At 39.6% G+C, this 15,409-nt stretch overlaps 1 protein-coding gene across 1 annotated transcript in view; it reads right to left on the minus strand.

Annotated features, from left to right (window-relative positions):
* Positions 1-5,148: 5,148 nt before the first annotated feature.
* COL4A5 (collagen type IV alpha 5 chain) overlaps positions 5,149-15,409 on the minus strand; it is an 84,364-nt gene continuing 74,103 nt past the window's right edge. The window contains exons 42-51 of the mRNA XM_054214203.1: positions 13,742-13,875; positions 13,262-13,334; positions 13,021-13,092; positions 12,505-12,633; positions 12,134-12,232; positions 10,597-10,809; positions 10,073-10,250; positions 9,372-9,486; positions 8,888-9,060; positions 5,149-7,933 (exon numbers count right to left, since the gene is read on the minus strand). Coding sequence (XP_054070178.1) covers positions 7,852-7,933; positions 8,888-9,060; positions 9,372-9,486; positions 10,073-10,250; positions 10,597-10,809; positions 12,134-12,232; positions 12,505-12,633; positions 13,021-13,092; positions 13,262-13,334; positions 13,742-13,875 — 1,268 coding nt within the window. The 3' untranslated portion in view covers positions 5,149-7,851. The remainder of the gene's footprint in view (positions 7,934-8,887; positions 9,061-9,371; positions 9,487-10,072; positions 10,251-10,596; positions 10,810-12,133; positions 12,233-12,504; positions 12,634-13,020; positions 13,093-13,261; positions 13,335-13,741; positions 13,876-15,409) is intronic.

The following is a 15,409-nucleotide window of genomic DNA, read 5'->3' on the forward strand; positions in this document are numbered from 1 at the left end:
CTTCTGCCTTTTTTTTTTTTTTTTAAGGTTTTGCTTTCATGGTACAAGAGGTATTTCTTGATCATAGGCTAGAATATTTTAAATCAAATGTCTGTCAGAGCTTAAACTGAATTTTTTTTCCGCTCAGAATTTTGGTATGTACAAAGTAGGATTAATGGGCTGGTTGTCTTGTAGGTTGTTTTTGTTCTTACCCTCAAGATCCTTGTTTATAAATACAAATTGTGTAAAATGAGGTTTTTGTTCATGCATTCAAATGGAGAACTGCAGAGTCGTATCCAGCGTTTGTGACTTCTGCATTATATCTGTCAGCTGTAGCTTTTTAAAGGGAAACCACCCTAATTGATCTTACTTTCAACCAAAGCCCCATTTTTAATTTGGGACTATTTTTGTTCTTTCTTCCTGGCATAATGGGGAAAAAAGTAAAATGTTGGCTCATAAATTGTCTTTATCCCACTTACAGAAATGCGAACAATGACTATTTGACATTTTTTTAAATAAGCCCTGATTTTTCTACAACTTAAGTGCTTCACTCTTGTACTGAATTATTTTTTTTTGGTTGAAATGAATTTAGATTTTTAACACCGCTATGAACTTAAAGAGCATGACACTAGTCGTTGGTACATGCGATGTCTAACAGAAGGCACTGACGATTAATAAAGGGTTTAGAAGTGGTACACAAATCCTCATGCTGTACTGCACCACACAGCTGGTAATCCTCTACTTTGTATATTGTACAACTCATTTGTCAGGCTGCCTCGCCTCTAACGTACAACCTTTCAATTGCTCGTACAGTTTGTATAACAAATTAGACACTGTCAACTTGGATTGTTCGGTGATGTGTACCCAAATCTATTTTTGAGTAGTATTAAAATGTACATGTCACTAAAATACAAAGACTTATTTTTTGGGAAACATGGTACCAATCAGTTTACGCAGTGTCTAGTGACAGGAAAAACTGTTGCTACAGGGTTTAAAAGCACAGATCTGTTTTTGATTCTGGAAGAGAATTTTAAGTTGGTACAGTTACTTGTTGCTGCTAAACATACACTAATTAAAAATATGACCACTCTTACAGACCATGATACTGTCTTGCCATACAGCTTTTGTTTGGTCTCGTAAATTAATAATGCAATATGTAGACAGCTTTTTATAAAGCTTTACATTTTTTCTAAGAAATCAAAATTTGGATGACGATAGTTCTAAACATTTAATGTGAAAGGAAAAGGTTGTTTTAAAGAAATTTGTTACATACTTATTTCATATTAGATCCCTGAGGCTGCCATTGTACAATATACAGCACTGATTTAATAAATGCTGAATAAATAAGTAAATGGGTAACCTCAAGTATAGTGGTACAAATACTAATAGGTACGGCATAATAAATATGCAATCTTTTTGAATCTTTTAGTTTACAGCAACTAATTTATTCAGTATTGTGCTGGAAGAACATTTTCAGATGATGTAAAACATATCACTATATATACTACCTTCCAGCTACCCGTTTATGCTGCTGTATAGTACAAAAATACCAATGATAGAACAATGTTTGTCCTGTAAATTTAATTTGATATTGGACAGTTATTGTCTGTACAAACTAAAACATATATGGTTGAAACTGTTCATTATATTTGCTATTTCTGCTTCACAGATCTGTTTTAAAGTTGAGCTGATTGATCTGGCTTTGTCTTCCATTGTAAATATTGTTATGTTGTTTTCTTTGTAAAACACATCGCGTTTGCGGTTTTGGGAGACTGGCTTGAAGCTCTGTATAGTGTTTATATTTATCTGACTTGGCTTTCCATAGAGCTACTTGCAGTAAATACGTGTTCATGTAGCTCCGTGTCTGGGTTTTATTTTTAAACAAGCTTTTGGGTTTTTTCTGTCAGAAGTGCATTTCCTCCTGCGGCGGCTGCTTTCTTCTTAAAGTGGCTTTGTCACCCCGTGTCCCTGAAGATTTGGAGAAGCTTTTAGCATGTTTCAGGGGAGTGATTCCCGGCCTCTAGTTTTCTCTGCCACTTAGTGTAAAAGGTAACATACAGCAAAACACCCAGAAGTCTTTCTTTGTCATAGATTCATAGTGCTGGTAAACAACTGAGTTTCTGAATGAAAAAGAAAAATAAAATCAATGCCTGATACTTTCTGCTTTAAATGCAGAATACTCTGGCAATTTTTTGTTTATAACTTTGTCCGTGACTGGGTATGGAAGTTTCAGGATCAAAAAGTGCTACTCCTGCTTAGCAGTATAGTATCAAACAGGTTCCTGTCTTCAGAGCTCAGGGAAGAAGGGAACAAGTATGGCTTGTACTGTAAGTAAGTTTGCAGGAATACTTTGGTTTTGTATTAAATAGGTCTCAGTATGTAAAACCAAAAACCCGTATAGATATCTCATTATTTCAGGTCATGCACCCACTTGTAAAACAACTGAACTTAAGTCGGAAAAATATCAACAAAATATAGTACCTTTGCAAACTCCTTGCTGACATGAAGGATACGTCAAAAATTCTGTTAGAAAGAGGTTTTATCCATAGATGTGAGTGCACATGATCTCCATAAACACGGGTGATTACTGTGAAATGTCTTAGACTTTCCAAAAATACCTGATTTAATTCTTACCCTGTTACTCAGTGCATTAAAACAAGTCCCTGTAAAAGTCAAGTTTGCTCTAAGAACAGGATTTTCCTCAAATAAACCAGCGCCCTTACCCAGGGCCTCATTTTATAGCACGTCGCCTGTGTTGGGAAGAAAACAGTGCTGCTCATACATGGCAGAAACAGCCCTACCAGCAGTAAACAAACAGGGAAAATTATCCAAACACTGTGAAGACTGTTGCAACAGTCTCACAATAACTGCTTTAAGAGACCTTTGACTGGATGTCTCATTGGGTTTGAAATGGCCCAATTGCTTGAGGGGGTTTTCTTGGGGGGGTGGGGTGGAGGGCATAGTTTTGCACTGATTTTTCAACCCCCTTTGGGTGAATCATTGACAGACCGCTCTTGCTTCTGAAGTATGGTGAAAGCCCTCAATTAAAACCAGAAGGCAAATTAGAGTTCCTATCTCAATTTGAAGACAGTCACTAGAATATGTATTAAAAGTCTTTGTTTTGAAATACATTGACCAATTCTCATGGACCTTGCATCTCAATGAGCAGTATGCTACTGGAAATAATCAACTAACTGGGAAGGAGAGGTTCACAGCAGGGAAGAAGGACCTTTTCAGAGTTTACCAGGTAACAATACAACTTGTATTGCATGTTTTTCACCCCCTGCATCGTCTTTTGGTGATAGCAATAGCGTTTCCTCAATATAAGTAAGTTTCTCCCCCCATTTTTCCATGAAGGGTTGTAAAGCAACACGTCTCGGGGGAGAGCAGGAGCACTGACCTTGCTGTATGTATCTGGGAGGTAAGAACTTCTTCCCCCCACCCCCTTTTTGTTAAAGAAACACACCAAGCTCTGTTTCTTCGGTTTTCTTCTGAGTTATTGTGTTAACTTACTTAAAACTTTTTAAAGAGGCGTTACGGTTATAGGAGCCTGACAGCCAGGAAATGTAGCTCAGTGGGCATTGAAGGTGCTTTTTGGCACAGGAGCCTCAGCTGCCGCTCCGTGCCCCACCCGTGGGCTCTAGTGAGTACTGTGACTTCGGACAGTGTTTACCTGCTTTACCAACCAGTTCCTCTTCAGCTGAGGCTGTTTCTGGGGAGCGGTCACCTGTCTGCTACAAATGGGCGTTAATAATCTTTCTTTCAAAAGCTAATGGTTCTAAATACTTACCCTACATTTTAAATGTAGAACACTTACTGCTCCCCTGAGCTAAGCTGCTCCCACTTCGGGTCTCTTGCACAATTTCCAGCTTGTGTTTCTAGTGGAAGCAGCCACAGCAGCAGAAGTGTTCCGTGTCCAGCAACAGTGCTGGACTGGCTCAAGCATAACTTTTCTGGAAGGACCTGTTAAAAACACGTAATGCTTCTCACAGCAGGATAGCCCTAAATCATAGAATCATAGAATCGCTGAGGTTGGAAGGGACCTTTAAGATCATCAAGTCTGACCTTTAAATCTGGCAAAGTGGCCTTCCCTGAGTGGTGGCCCTAGGATGGTACTCCCGTGCAGTTAAGGCAGCATACTGACGACAAAAATACTTAAGCTAGACATCAAAGTATATAGGAAATAATTGCATAAGATCAAATTTTAGAACTTGAGCATTTGTTGCTTGCCAAATCAACGTATCACTTCTTCAAATTCTAAAACTACTTTCAAAAATAAGCACTTCACCCTTTGATGGGAGAAATCCTCATGATAGAGGGGACTGGCCTTTACAATAGAGCACGAAACGCTGCATAGTTAAGAGCTTCTAAAACACCAAGTTTGCATGTAGCAGTCTCATTCATTGTATAGAAATGTTGCTGCGCTGCTGTGTGCCAAATTTGGTTTATAGGTTGTACTTTGATGTCAGAATCATTTCAGAAGTTTAAACCCTACCTTACAACTGAACTTAAGGTCTAAGGAAGCTTCTTCCTTTTAGTCAAGGATTATAATGGGACTTGAGTGAAGGAAACTGCAGAAAAGCCTGTCTTCAGCAGAACTTTGTTCTTTAATACTGGAACAGTGTAAATCCAAGTTATGCATGAAGTTGCTGTTTTTAGGATTTGCAAACTGGTATTCTTTTAGAAAGTTGCATTTTTTCTCTCCTCAGCCCAGCTGCCATTGACGGTACACCATCTGCAGCAAGCTCGCAAGAACAAGGAGTGGGCTACAAGCAAAGAAAGGTAATGCGCTCCCCCTTCTTGTTAGCTGTTAGTCAGTGCTACCTGCAGGCGCTTCAGGACCTCGGGGTGTTTCTGTCCTGCTTTCTTCCAAAGCTATATGGTGCCCTCGTGTGGCTAAAGTGTGCAACTTGTCCCCATACAACTTCAAATACAATTGTCTTCCAGGCTCCTGCTCAAGATATTAACTAAAATAGACTAACTTTACGTGATTAGTTAGGAGAATAAAAGCTTTACTTAAAAACAAATCAGGCTTCAGGAAAAAGAGCCTTAAGTGTAGGTGAAGAAGTGGTGTTCAGAGCTGGATCATGTTTAGGCTATGTTAAATGCTATTTTAAGGCTCTAATGTTTAAAACAGTTTTTAAATTTTCAATAACAAATCTGCAAACACAAGCTTTTACCTGTAGTTTAATATTTATATACTGATGGATAGCACCTAGAGGCCCCAACCAACATTTGAGCCTCCTCAATGACTCTGCCCCAAAGAGCTTACAGTCTAAGCAGTCAAGAAGAAGTAGGAGAAAATAATAACCATGCTCTTTTGTAGATCAGTAACTCTGATCCAACACAAGTCAAGTGATTTACCTGCTCTAAGGCACAAAATGCGTGGTGGGAATTAAACCAACATCTCTTGAATCTCTGCTACAGGTCTCAGTTAAAAGATGCTCCTTCCTCTCTAGACCACTTTTAATAAAAATCAGCCCATTTGGAAATCTCAGCCTGAAGCTGATTAAAGTTCAGGACTGTTCTCCAGGTCAGGGTAAGAGTTGCCGGAACAGAACAGAGAACGTGTCTGTCAGAAGTGTAGCTACTTTACATACTTTCATTTCCTGTGGCCATCTTGCAGGTTTAGGACCTAAAGCTGCCACAAGACTAGCTGTTCTGGGTGCTATCTACCTTAGACTGGAACAGCATGTCCTGTCTTTTCAATTCAGTGGGCTTTATTTGACATGCTGTGAGAGAAGCCCAGATCCTAGAAAGATGTGCTGTTTATGCACTGCCAGAACTGTTTACGTTCTGCCCTTTCCCAGGCCCCCATACACGAACGCTTCTCGTTGGGGAGCACAAGGCAGGTGCTAAGGAAGGCTGGGAGAACTCTTTCCTCTGGACACTTCTTAACATGAGCATCCATTCTTATGCTTTTTTGGGGGCTAGGGGGAGGCTGCTATGTTCATTTTAGGCTTCTAAGGAGCCAGCAGTAAGATAACGGCTTGTCTAAGTAAGAGACTTACTATTTTATTTCAGCTTTGGTAACAAGTTCTTGACTTGGAGGTAGCAGCAGGTTCAGTTTATTTCTATATGCATCAGCAAACCAAAATAAAATGAGTTGAAGGATGCACATTGCTGAATTGCCCACTCTCTACCAACATATATAACTGCAGCTAATTGAAAAAAGACAAAGCTATTAATATTTTGCACTTTAAACTAAAGAACTTCAGTTTCATACTTAGCTGAAAGCTTTTGAAATCAGCACCAATCTCATTGTGTAAGTCACTGCCACCTGGTCAGTCACCAGTCCTATGTCTTTTGTCAAATGTGCATAAAACAAGGAGATTTCTGATGCTCCGTGTTTACAATGATAACTGAAAGGTAAGAATGAATAGACATTATCAGATAAATTACTTAACAGTAGTCAATAAACAAATACACTTCACCTGTATAAAGCAGTATGTTAATTCACAAGTTAAGTTGTATTGATAGTTGAGGTGGCAATATACAATGAAAATATTAAAGTATCATCACTTGAAAAATAGTCTTGCTTTGTCAGGGAGCTCTGTTTATACATAAGGGTAAATGAAACGGCACTGACCATAGAAGCTGAACAGTCATGCATACAAAAAGTGATCACTTTTCAGCTATTGCACAAGTAGTGACACTCTAAGACATACACAGTAGGATTCTTACAAAATGACATCAGAAAGACTGCATGCACCATCTTTCAAGGCCTTATGTGAACTATACATACACAGGAGTTGCTGTATACTGTAAATACATAGTGGATGTGTATAAATTCACATAAGATTAAAAGATTAATCTGTAAATAGGAAAAGATCAGTTCCCACAGCTTATGCTTTACTTTATTTAGAAGGTTTCTTAGTGCGTACACTATTTTGGATAAATGTGTGACACCACTTCAGAGTAGAGGTTTCATGTAAGCATAATCTTAAATGCTTTGGTAACTGGATATTCCCAAGGAACAGGTTTTGTTAAACCAAACTGATTACTAAAATGTGAACGTGACTTGTATTCAGAAAAGAATGATAATAGAATATGGCTAATAATGTCACATATTTTCACAAGATACAAAAAAACTCAAACCTTTTCAAGTGGATTGGGATCTTTAAGCACAAATAAAACCACTGATAGCATGGTGTACAACGTTTAAAACCCTGATCAAAATGACTTCAGAATAATTGTGCATTCCCCAGATACATCAGGCTGGCAACTGAGGAAGGAAATGAAATATTAAATGAATGAGTTGGCGTAAGAAGGGTAAATTCTTTCTGTACCACAAGTTTCATAATAAAATACTGTCATAAGTTTTAATTTTAGACATAAGCATTTTTATAGAGTCTGGTTTGTTTCTAAGTGACTGAAAGTTTCAACTAAAAAGGTGTTTACACAATATACACATTTCATTACTTACAAAGAGAAATAAGCTTAAAATTTCATATTAAAAACCTGGGATACAGTAGGGTTAGTAGCACCATGAAAAATGTTTTTCAAAACTGCAGTCTTGTTATTTTAAACATACTCAGTGCGTCGTGTTTTTCTTTATTCTCTTGGTTGATCAAAAAGGTGCCATTTTGGTACAGGGAGAGAAATGAAAAATTTCATCTTCTGATCCTTTGTGAACCTCAAGTATTCTCTTCTGGTTCCAAGAGGTCAATTCTTTCATCTTAGTCCTGTTGTCAAATATGTACCAAAGAACCCTTAGTTTGGCACATGAGTGAGGTACACTTGAATTTGCATGGTTAAAACAGTTTGGATTTGTTTTGTTTGCTTCTTTCTGCACAGTAGCACCATTGTTGCAGCTGGAAGACAGTGCATCTTAGGAATTTTCAACTGTTTTATAAAACATTCTCCAAGACGTTACGTCTTCTTCATGCAAACTTGACAACGACTAATACGCGTCCTCAAGTCTCCAGCTTTCAGTGTCTCTGACTGAGGTTTACTGGTTGACAGAAACAAAGGTAAGGTTAGGTTAGCTTTTTCTTCGTTTACAAAACTGTTCCTTTAAACTTCTACTTAACTCACAGTTTAAGATAACGCTTAAGTACGTAAGTGGGGAATTACTCCTGTATTTGAGAGTTTACCTTAAGAGTGGTCTTTCTGTATGTCTTTGACACCAGGTGACAGATGCTGAGTTTTGGCCAGTGCCTCACTATTTCAGTCTAGCATGTGATGTAGCACAAATACCAAACCGCGTGGAAAGTGAATTTTGTACATTTGAGATAGTATTTCTGAGGTCTTTGTAGCCTTTGGGTTTCTCAGTTGACAGGTACTTTAACAATCCATAAAAAATACTGCTATGATGAAGTACGTACTTAAGTGATGGCTTTACCAAATTATTTATATTTATGTCCACTGGCTTCCTCGCTGCCGAAACGTCATCCTAATTTTTCTGCAAAGTACTGGGAAAAATGCTTGCCACAGAGGGTATGAAACTTCCTTCACACAAGACTTTTAAAAACAGGTGATATGAACATCTGCCTTAATAGGATTAAGTAGAATTGCCCTTCATACCTGTCCCTTGTGAACTACTCTTTCAAATATTTGACTCTATTGAAAGGCCTGGCAAGAAAAAACCCAACAAAATTGAACTTTTAGGCTCCAAATACAGTAACTACGCTAGGACTACTTTCTGAGAAGGTACTACTAAATACGAATAAGAATTGACATAAAAAGAATCAGACTCCTTGCAAAACAGAATGTGCCCTAGCAAGTTTTTACATAATATTAAAGACTTACCAAGGAAACACTTGAAAAACTGGTTGTGAGGGGGTAAACAAACTAAATTATTTCCCTATACCCCTGTAAACAAATCTCTTTTGATCTTCAAAATAAATTCTGTTTCCAAAGCTTTCATTCTGGAAAAAAGAAATATACAAGGAACAGGTTTTCTTACCTGAACATTTCTGACACCTCTACAGTTGCCAGCCAGAAACTGTATGAATTGGCATAGTAATTACAAGTGCCACGACCATGGCATTCAATAAACGGAGCTGAGCGGAATTCTTCTAAACAGGATCCAGGCGATGCCAAGGCCTGTCCAGAGCCCTCTGCTCCTGCACTAGTGTGCTGGTGTAGGGGTGGAGGAAAGAAACACACAAATAAGAATCTTACAGTAGGTGCTAAAAATTAAATAGCACAGCATTCAGCTACTAAAAGAGCCACTGTTCATTCTCAGTTGAGATAATGCGGCGTCAGATACCTCCATACACTGGGCTCTGTGTACTGGAACATCACTGTTAATCTTGGCTACCACAGTTAGTAATTGAAGGTAAAGGCTTTCAAATGACAACCATTGCAGTCTTTAACAAAGTCCTAAAGCAGCCAGTTGAAGCCACAAGTGGGTACTGGCCACCTCTGGAGCAGGAGACAGTTCTTACCATCATGAAAGAATAACCAATCCAAAGGGAGTCCCAGCCTGGAGGACACGAAGGAATCTGAATGGTCTGACTGTGGACAGCTATCACCATAGCAGGAGCTTCGCACACAACACAGCTGGACACAGGAGAAGTATGAGAGAAACACGTGGTATTAAAATATAATAGGAGTATGTTTTATTAATGATTCTTAGACAGAGAAGGGGAGGAAAACTAGCCTGTGAGCGGCTGTCCTTTTAATTTAGGCTTCTACTTCTCATGTGTTTTGTAACTGCAATAAAACAGTATTCTGGAGTGCAAGATCGGCCTGTATTTCCACTAACAACCATTGCGTAAAATGCTGAAGCTGTTCCCGAAACGAAAACGGGAAGCTCTAAGTCCCCAAGTGAATGCCTTAATTCTAGAGCTAAAGGCTCTCGTCTTCCCTTTCCTTTCCACGGCGATCTTCCACTGCTGACTACATAGCCTCCCTGGTCACGGAGAGTGCTTACAGCCTTTGAGCCTCTAATTATCACTGCTGCACATAGACAGACCTTTTAAGACAATGAATACTTTAAAACAAGCTATTTTCCTAGTATTTCCCAGAGCAAAACATGACAGCTTCATCTCCTAATATCCAACCTGCATGTTGAAAATACATGGATAAGATGTGCTATTTATCCAGATATTTAAAAAAAAAGACCTAACAGCCTGCTTTGTCTCACCGGCTAATGAATGGCTGGATGCTTTGCCCAGTCAGTGGCTCCATGCTCATCGGCATTGGCTCTGGAGTTGACAGCCAATAGGAATAGTCATTCCTTGATGCAAAATTACAAACATTGTTGATGTTGCAGAACATGAAGGGCATGGTGCTGAAACGTCTAAGACAGCTCCCAGCAGTACCTACAGAGTAAGACACATAAAACGTGACAGCAAAGTTTTCACTTCATTGCTTTTTATAGCAATTCTTTGAGAACAGTAATTATGTATTTTTCCTTTCCAGCTGTGAGTGCCCAGTATGTGCTATCAAATTGTCACATGGGGGAAAAACTTAACTTCTCGGTTCTGGTTTACATTCTTTCATCCTGAATTATAACGTGCAACCTCTGGAGGTAATAGATCTTAGCACGTAATCCCCATCCTCATCTAAGAAATCTCCAAGACTGTCATACCTTCAGAGAACCAGAGCATTTGAAAAAGCAGCTACAAAGTCTTTCCCCTTAAAGACAGCACATACAAAATATCTCACCCAAATCCTGGCCATGTGCTCTCTCATTTCCTTGCACATATAGAAGAGAGAATCCATCATATATTCTTGACGTTCCTTGTGGACATAGTGGTGTATCCCTGGTCTGGCTGTGCCGAGTTATAAGGAATCCGTGAGCAACAGAAGCTGTTCCAGGAGGACCAGGTGGGCCTTGTAAGCCATCAGGACCAGGAGGTCCCTGTATTCCTCGTGAACCTGTTCACATGAGAGAAACACAACACGCAGTATTTATAAACACCCTTTCTTGCTCTCTCTTAGGACTAATGTAACTCCAAAAGGTTTTGTGATTAAAGTGCTTGTGAGTTGGGGGACGTAGAATCTGCAAACGCCCTCTTCCTCAAATTATTTTCTCACAGAAGCTTGATTAAATCACTGAGGCTGTCATAGCTAGTTATAAAATAACAGTGCAACTTCCCTGTGTTGTAGGGGTATTCTGAAGTTAAAGTAGGTTCAGAGCTGTGAGGCACTAAGATAACAACTGCAGTGGACATGAGAGCCACTGGAATGAGTCCAAATCACCTTCCCAGTTCCAAAATGTATTAATCTGTGTACGCAGTGTAATAAGATGATGTTGAAAGATCTTGCTCAAGATCACAAAATAAATGGTAGAGCCAGAAACAGAAGCAAGTCTCACTCTAGGGCATGCTTTGATAACACCTGAGCCAAAGCCCACCAAAATGAATAAAAGAGCTGCAGTCAGTTTTGGAGTAGGTTACAAAAAGTGGAAATAGGCTAGAACAACCTTGAATGACAGCAGGAACGAGTCGTATGGCTCAGAAAGGTATCAGAAAAGGCATTTGTTCTTGAACAGCAAAAATATCAGGAAATAAACCTACAAATATTTAGACTATCTTATTCCACAGTCATTATTATTTACATTTTTTGTCTAAAATAACTCTAACAGATTTTGTAGATCTAATCAGAGAAAGAGCAAAAAAAGGCATTAGGGATTTCTGTACTGTTTTAACTGTTTAAATTCTAATACTTTTTCTCACGAGTTGCAATATATAGATACTTAATACGTATCTTCTTCTTTAGAAAATTGTGCCAGTGCCTAGTCTGATTTCTTTTCTCAAATCATAATTCAGTAATTCTAAGCAGTAGCTGCATGGTAGCACAATCTCTGCCTTTGGTGAAATCCTTTTCTTTATGAAGTCTGTTTTTCCCCATTCATGATTTCCATGCAAAATTAAAATTATTTTACTAATCTCTCTCTTCTGTTCCTTACTATCTTCATTATCTCCTGTGCATCATCTGTGCTGCAAAGGGCATGCCACTAAGGTTGAGATAAAGCACTCCACAACATTATTCAGCAATGTCTGGCAATGTGTTGGTTCCCAAAACATTCCAAACCAAATTATGTTCAGTTGCTTGTAATATTTTTGCATTAAGAAAATCCTAAAATTATTACTTTATTATCATTCCCATGAAGCAAAGATCTCTCTTCCCAATATTAGCCTGCACTCACAAAAGGGAGCATTTCTTTTTACTCTGGGTCCTCATAGAATAAACACCATACCTGGCTGGCCTGGAAGACCTCTTTCTCCTTTACGTCCTGCTGGACCATCAAAACCAGGTAGTCCATCTCGCCCTGGGTCACCAGGATGACCAATTGGACCTAGAATAGACAAATGCATAAGTGAAATAAAAGCTCTTGAAATCTCACTACAGAAATCTTTAAATTGACTGGGACTTATCTATTGTTTCTTCATGATACATTAGACAAGAACAGACCATTAATCAGATTTCTATGGCAGAACCCTACGTTTATCTATACCTCTTGCTGAATTCAGTAACTCGTCTCTGCAGCCTACGCCAAGTGACTCCCATTGCACCCTGCGGTCAGCTATACTTCTGAGTCATTTCCTCTGCAGCCACCTAGGATCATACCTGGCAATCCCTGTGGCCCTGGCAATCCAGGTGGCCCTTTCGACCCAGGCTGTCCTGGAGGACCCGGGGGACCAGGGTCACCTTTGACAACAATGCTTCGTCCAATGGTACCTGGTAAACCTGGTGGACCTGAGAGAAAGCAGCTTAGTATTAGACAAACCAAGGTGGAAGAGAGCTTTAGAAACAGTTTCTGTTATTCTGTATTGCGAAGTCAGAAGCCAAGAGCTCTATGAATCCAAAGAATGAGTGTATATATAAGGCATAAAAGTGCTTTTGGAGACAGCTCCTAGCCCCCAAAGGACAGCTCTTGCAGGGGTTAATCCACATAAACTGGACAGAGTATAAAATATGGTAGGATTACTTGTAGGGCTAAAAAGTATAGCCTGGAATTGTGTTTAAGCTGTTGCTCCCTTAACTGCTTTCATTGCTGGCTGAGACCGACTCACTTCTACCCTCGTGTAGCGAATTCTACTGTCAGGGAGCAAAAGCGACAATAACGCTACTGAGGACTCCTACCTGGTGGGCCTGGCAGTCCTTGACTGCCTGTGAGGCCAGCGGGTCCTGCAGGTCCAGTGGGACCCTTCATACCTGAAACATCAAATTCACACAGTTACACAGTGAAAGAACATGCTGTCTTAAAAATCTGCTGCAGGAATGGCCAAAATCAGGCCTCTCTTCTCCCTGAGAGGCTGTTACTGTGTCTGGAGGTTTTCACTTGAAATGCTAGGTAAACACCTGGGAATACCCAGTTAAATACCTGGGAATCCTGGAACTCCTGGAACCCCGGGGTCGCCCTTCATTCCATTCAGGCCTGGACGACCAGGATCCCCCTGGACAGAACAGCTTCATGTTATTCACTCATCTCCTCAGCAGTTTCAGAAAAACAGATAGAAAATGTGGGTGGGGGACAAATAAGCCCACTTTGGGTCTGTGAACTAGTGCTTTGAACGGTGGAGGCCATGCCTTCTGCTCACTGCACTGGCTGCTGTCAGAGAACGCTGTAACGTGAGGTGTGCATTGACAGCTCCAGCTCCCACAGGAATGTAATGGGGACATCCTGCCCAGATACTGGGGGATAATAAAGGAAAAGATCCTCTTGCTTGCTATGAGACAGGGTGTTAGCTACCACATATTGGCTTCTATTTTACTATGATAAACAGCATACTCCACCCAAATATATTTAATTTTTATTGCATTTAAAAAGAAACTAGGGGGGAAACTCCGTTTCTTGTAGTACCTGGCGTCCAGGTGGTCCATGATCTCCCTTTTGACCAGGCAGGCCAGGTGGGCCAGGTTGACCTGGGTTCCCTTTTTCCCCTTTAAGTCCTCCACTGCCTGGTGGCCCTCGTGGACCTTCTGGGCCTGGTGGACCTTAACATTGCAGAACAAATATGCATATATCAGTACACATCAACTGTTCTCTCCAAGTTTGTGCCTTCAGTGTAGGAAAAAAAAAAAAAAAAAGATATTTTGGCTTGCCTTCCCAGCTCTATTTCAGTGCTGAATTCAGGATAAACTAAAAGGAAAACAAATAGAGGGATTATTTGGACTACCCAAATTGGGAACCGAGGCTCCTTATCTAGCTGATGAAGAGAAGCAGGTCTTGCCAGAAGGCAATGCAACTCACCTGCATTAGAAGCTTACCCGTGACCAGACTGGTGCCTTTATAAGAGCCAAGAAACCCAAAATTAGATGGTACAAATATCCCCTCTGATGACCTGCATTACATTCACCACCTCTGAAGCGCTATCTTAAGAGACTAAATTCCTTTTGAAAGCCAATCTCAACAATGTAAAATATTGCTGCTTTTTTTCTGTTAGAATTTAACATACCTATTGAGGAGCCCAGTATATACCATCTACTGACTGCTGGGCAGCAGGAAGTCCATCATTCTGCCTTGCCAAAATGCTAATCTGAGTTTCAGAAACTTCCTTATGTTGAATGATTCTCTCGCCAACTGATTTGTCTATCTTTAGTAGAATTACGCTGTGTAAATCCAACAGAGGGACTGAGATGACCTTTAAATATTTTCCCTTTGCTACAGCCCTATTAATCCAAAGCAAAGCAGTGGATTTAAATGAAACTTCGGTATTTGGAGAACTGAAAGATGAGATCCCCACCTTTATGACACCATCTAAATAGAAGGTTACTGATACTAATTTGTGGTAAAACAAACTGTATGCAAGTGCAGCAACAGCTAATAACATTTTACAAGTTAGATCTCATAATTGGATTAACAAAAGGATCTCTTTGCAGGACAGTGCTATGGCATTCTCCCCTCTAGGACAACAAATCCAATAACATTTATCAGCGTGCTGGATTTTCAATTCTTCTGCAACCTCAAATCATTTAACATCACCTTTGACATCCTCATAGTTTATATTCAGTGGATAAATTTGAGGAGCTGTATTTCTGCATGCAAATCTGAGTATTGAATTCCTTCCAAATTTTTTTTTTTTAAATCAACAGCAATATTGTACCAGATTTCACACCCTGTAGCAGTTTCAGCTACAGAAAACATCCCATCATGCAAGGATTTTTTGTGTTCATTTTGGTCTTTTATAGTGGTCTAGTATTGTACATATGCAAAATAATAACAGGTTACCATCTGAGGCATGCTAATCAAATACAGGGTAACCATAGTCCTTAAAAAGATAATCACAGAATTACAGGAAAACATCCGTTTCTCTTACATCAAGTGCAACGCAGTAAAATAAATTGACCGAGTTAAGAGTCTAACCTGGAAGACCTGGAAGGATCAGAGTTCACCAAAGCCCAATGATCGATGTTAGAAGGGTCAGACATCACACAGTACAAAACAAGATTACTAGTTAGAAATAGCACAGATGACAGCATATACACTACACAACAACCCATTTCACCAGCATATTTTGTATTTACAATA

The sequence above is a fragment of the Rissa tridactyla genome, chromosome 9 (assembly GCF_028500815.1).
Source record: "Rissa tridactyla isolate bRisTri1 chromosome 9, bRisTri1.patW.cur.20221130, whole genome shotgun sequence".
Taxonomy (NCBI): Eukaryota; Metazoa; Chordata; class Aves; order Charadriiformes; family Laridae; genus Rissa; species Rissa tridactyla.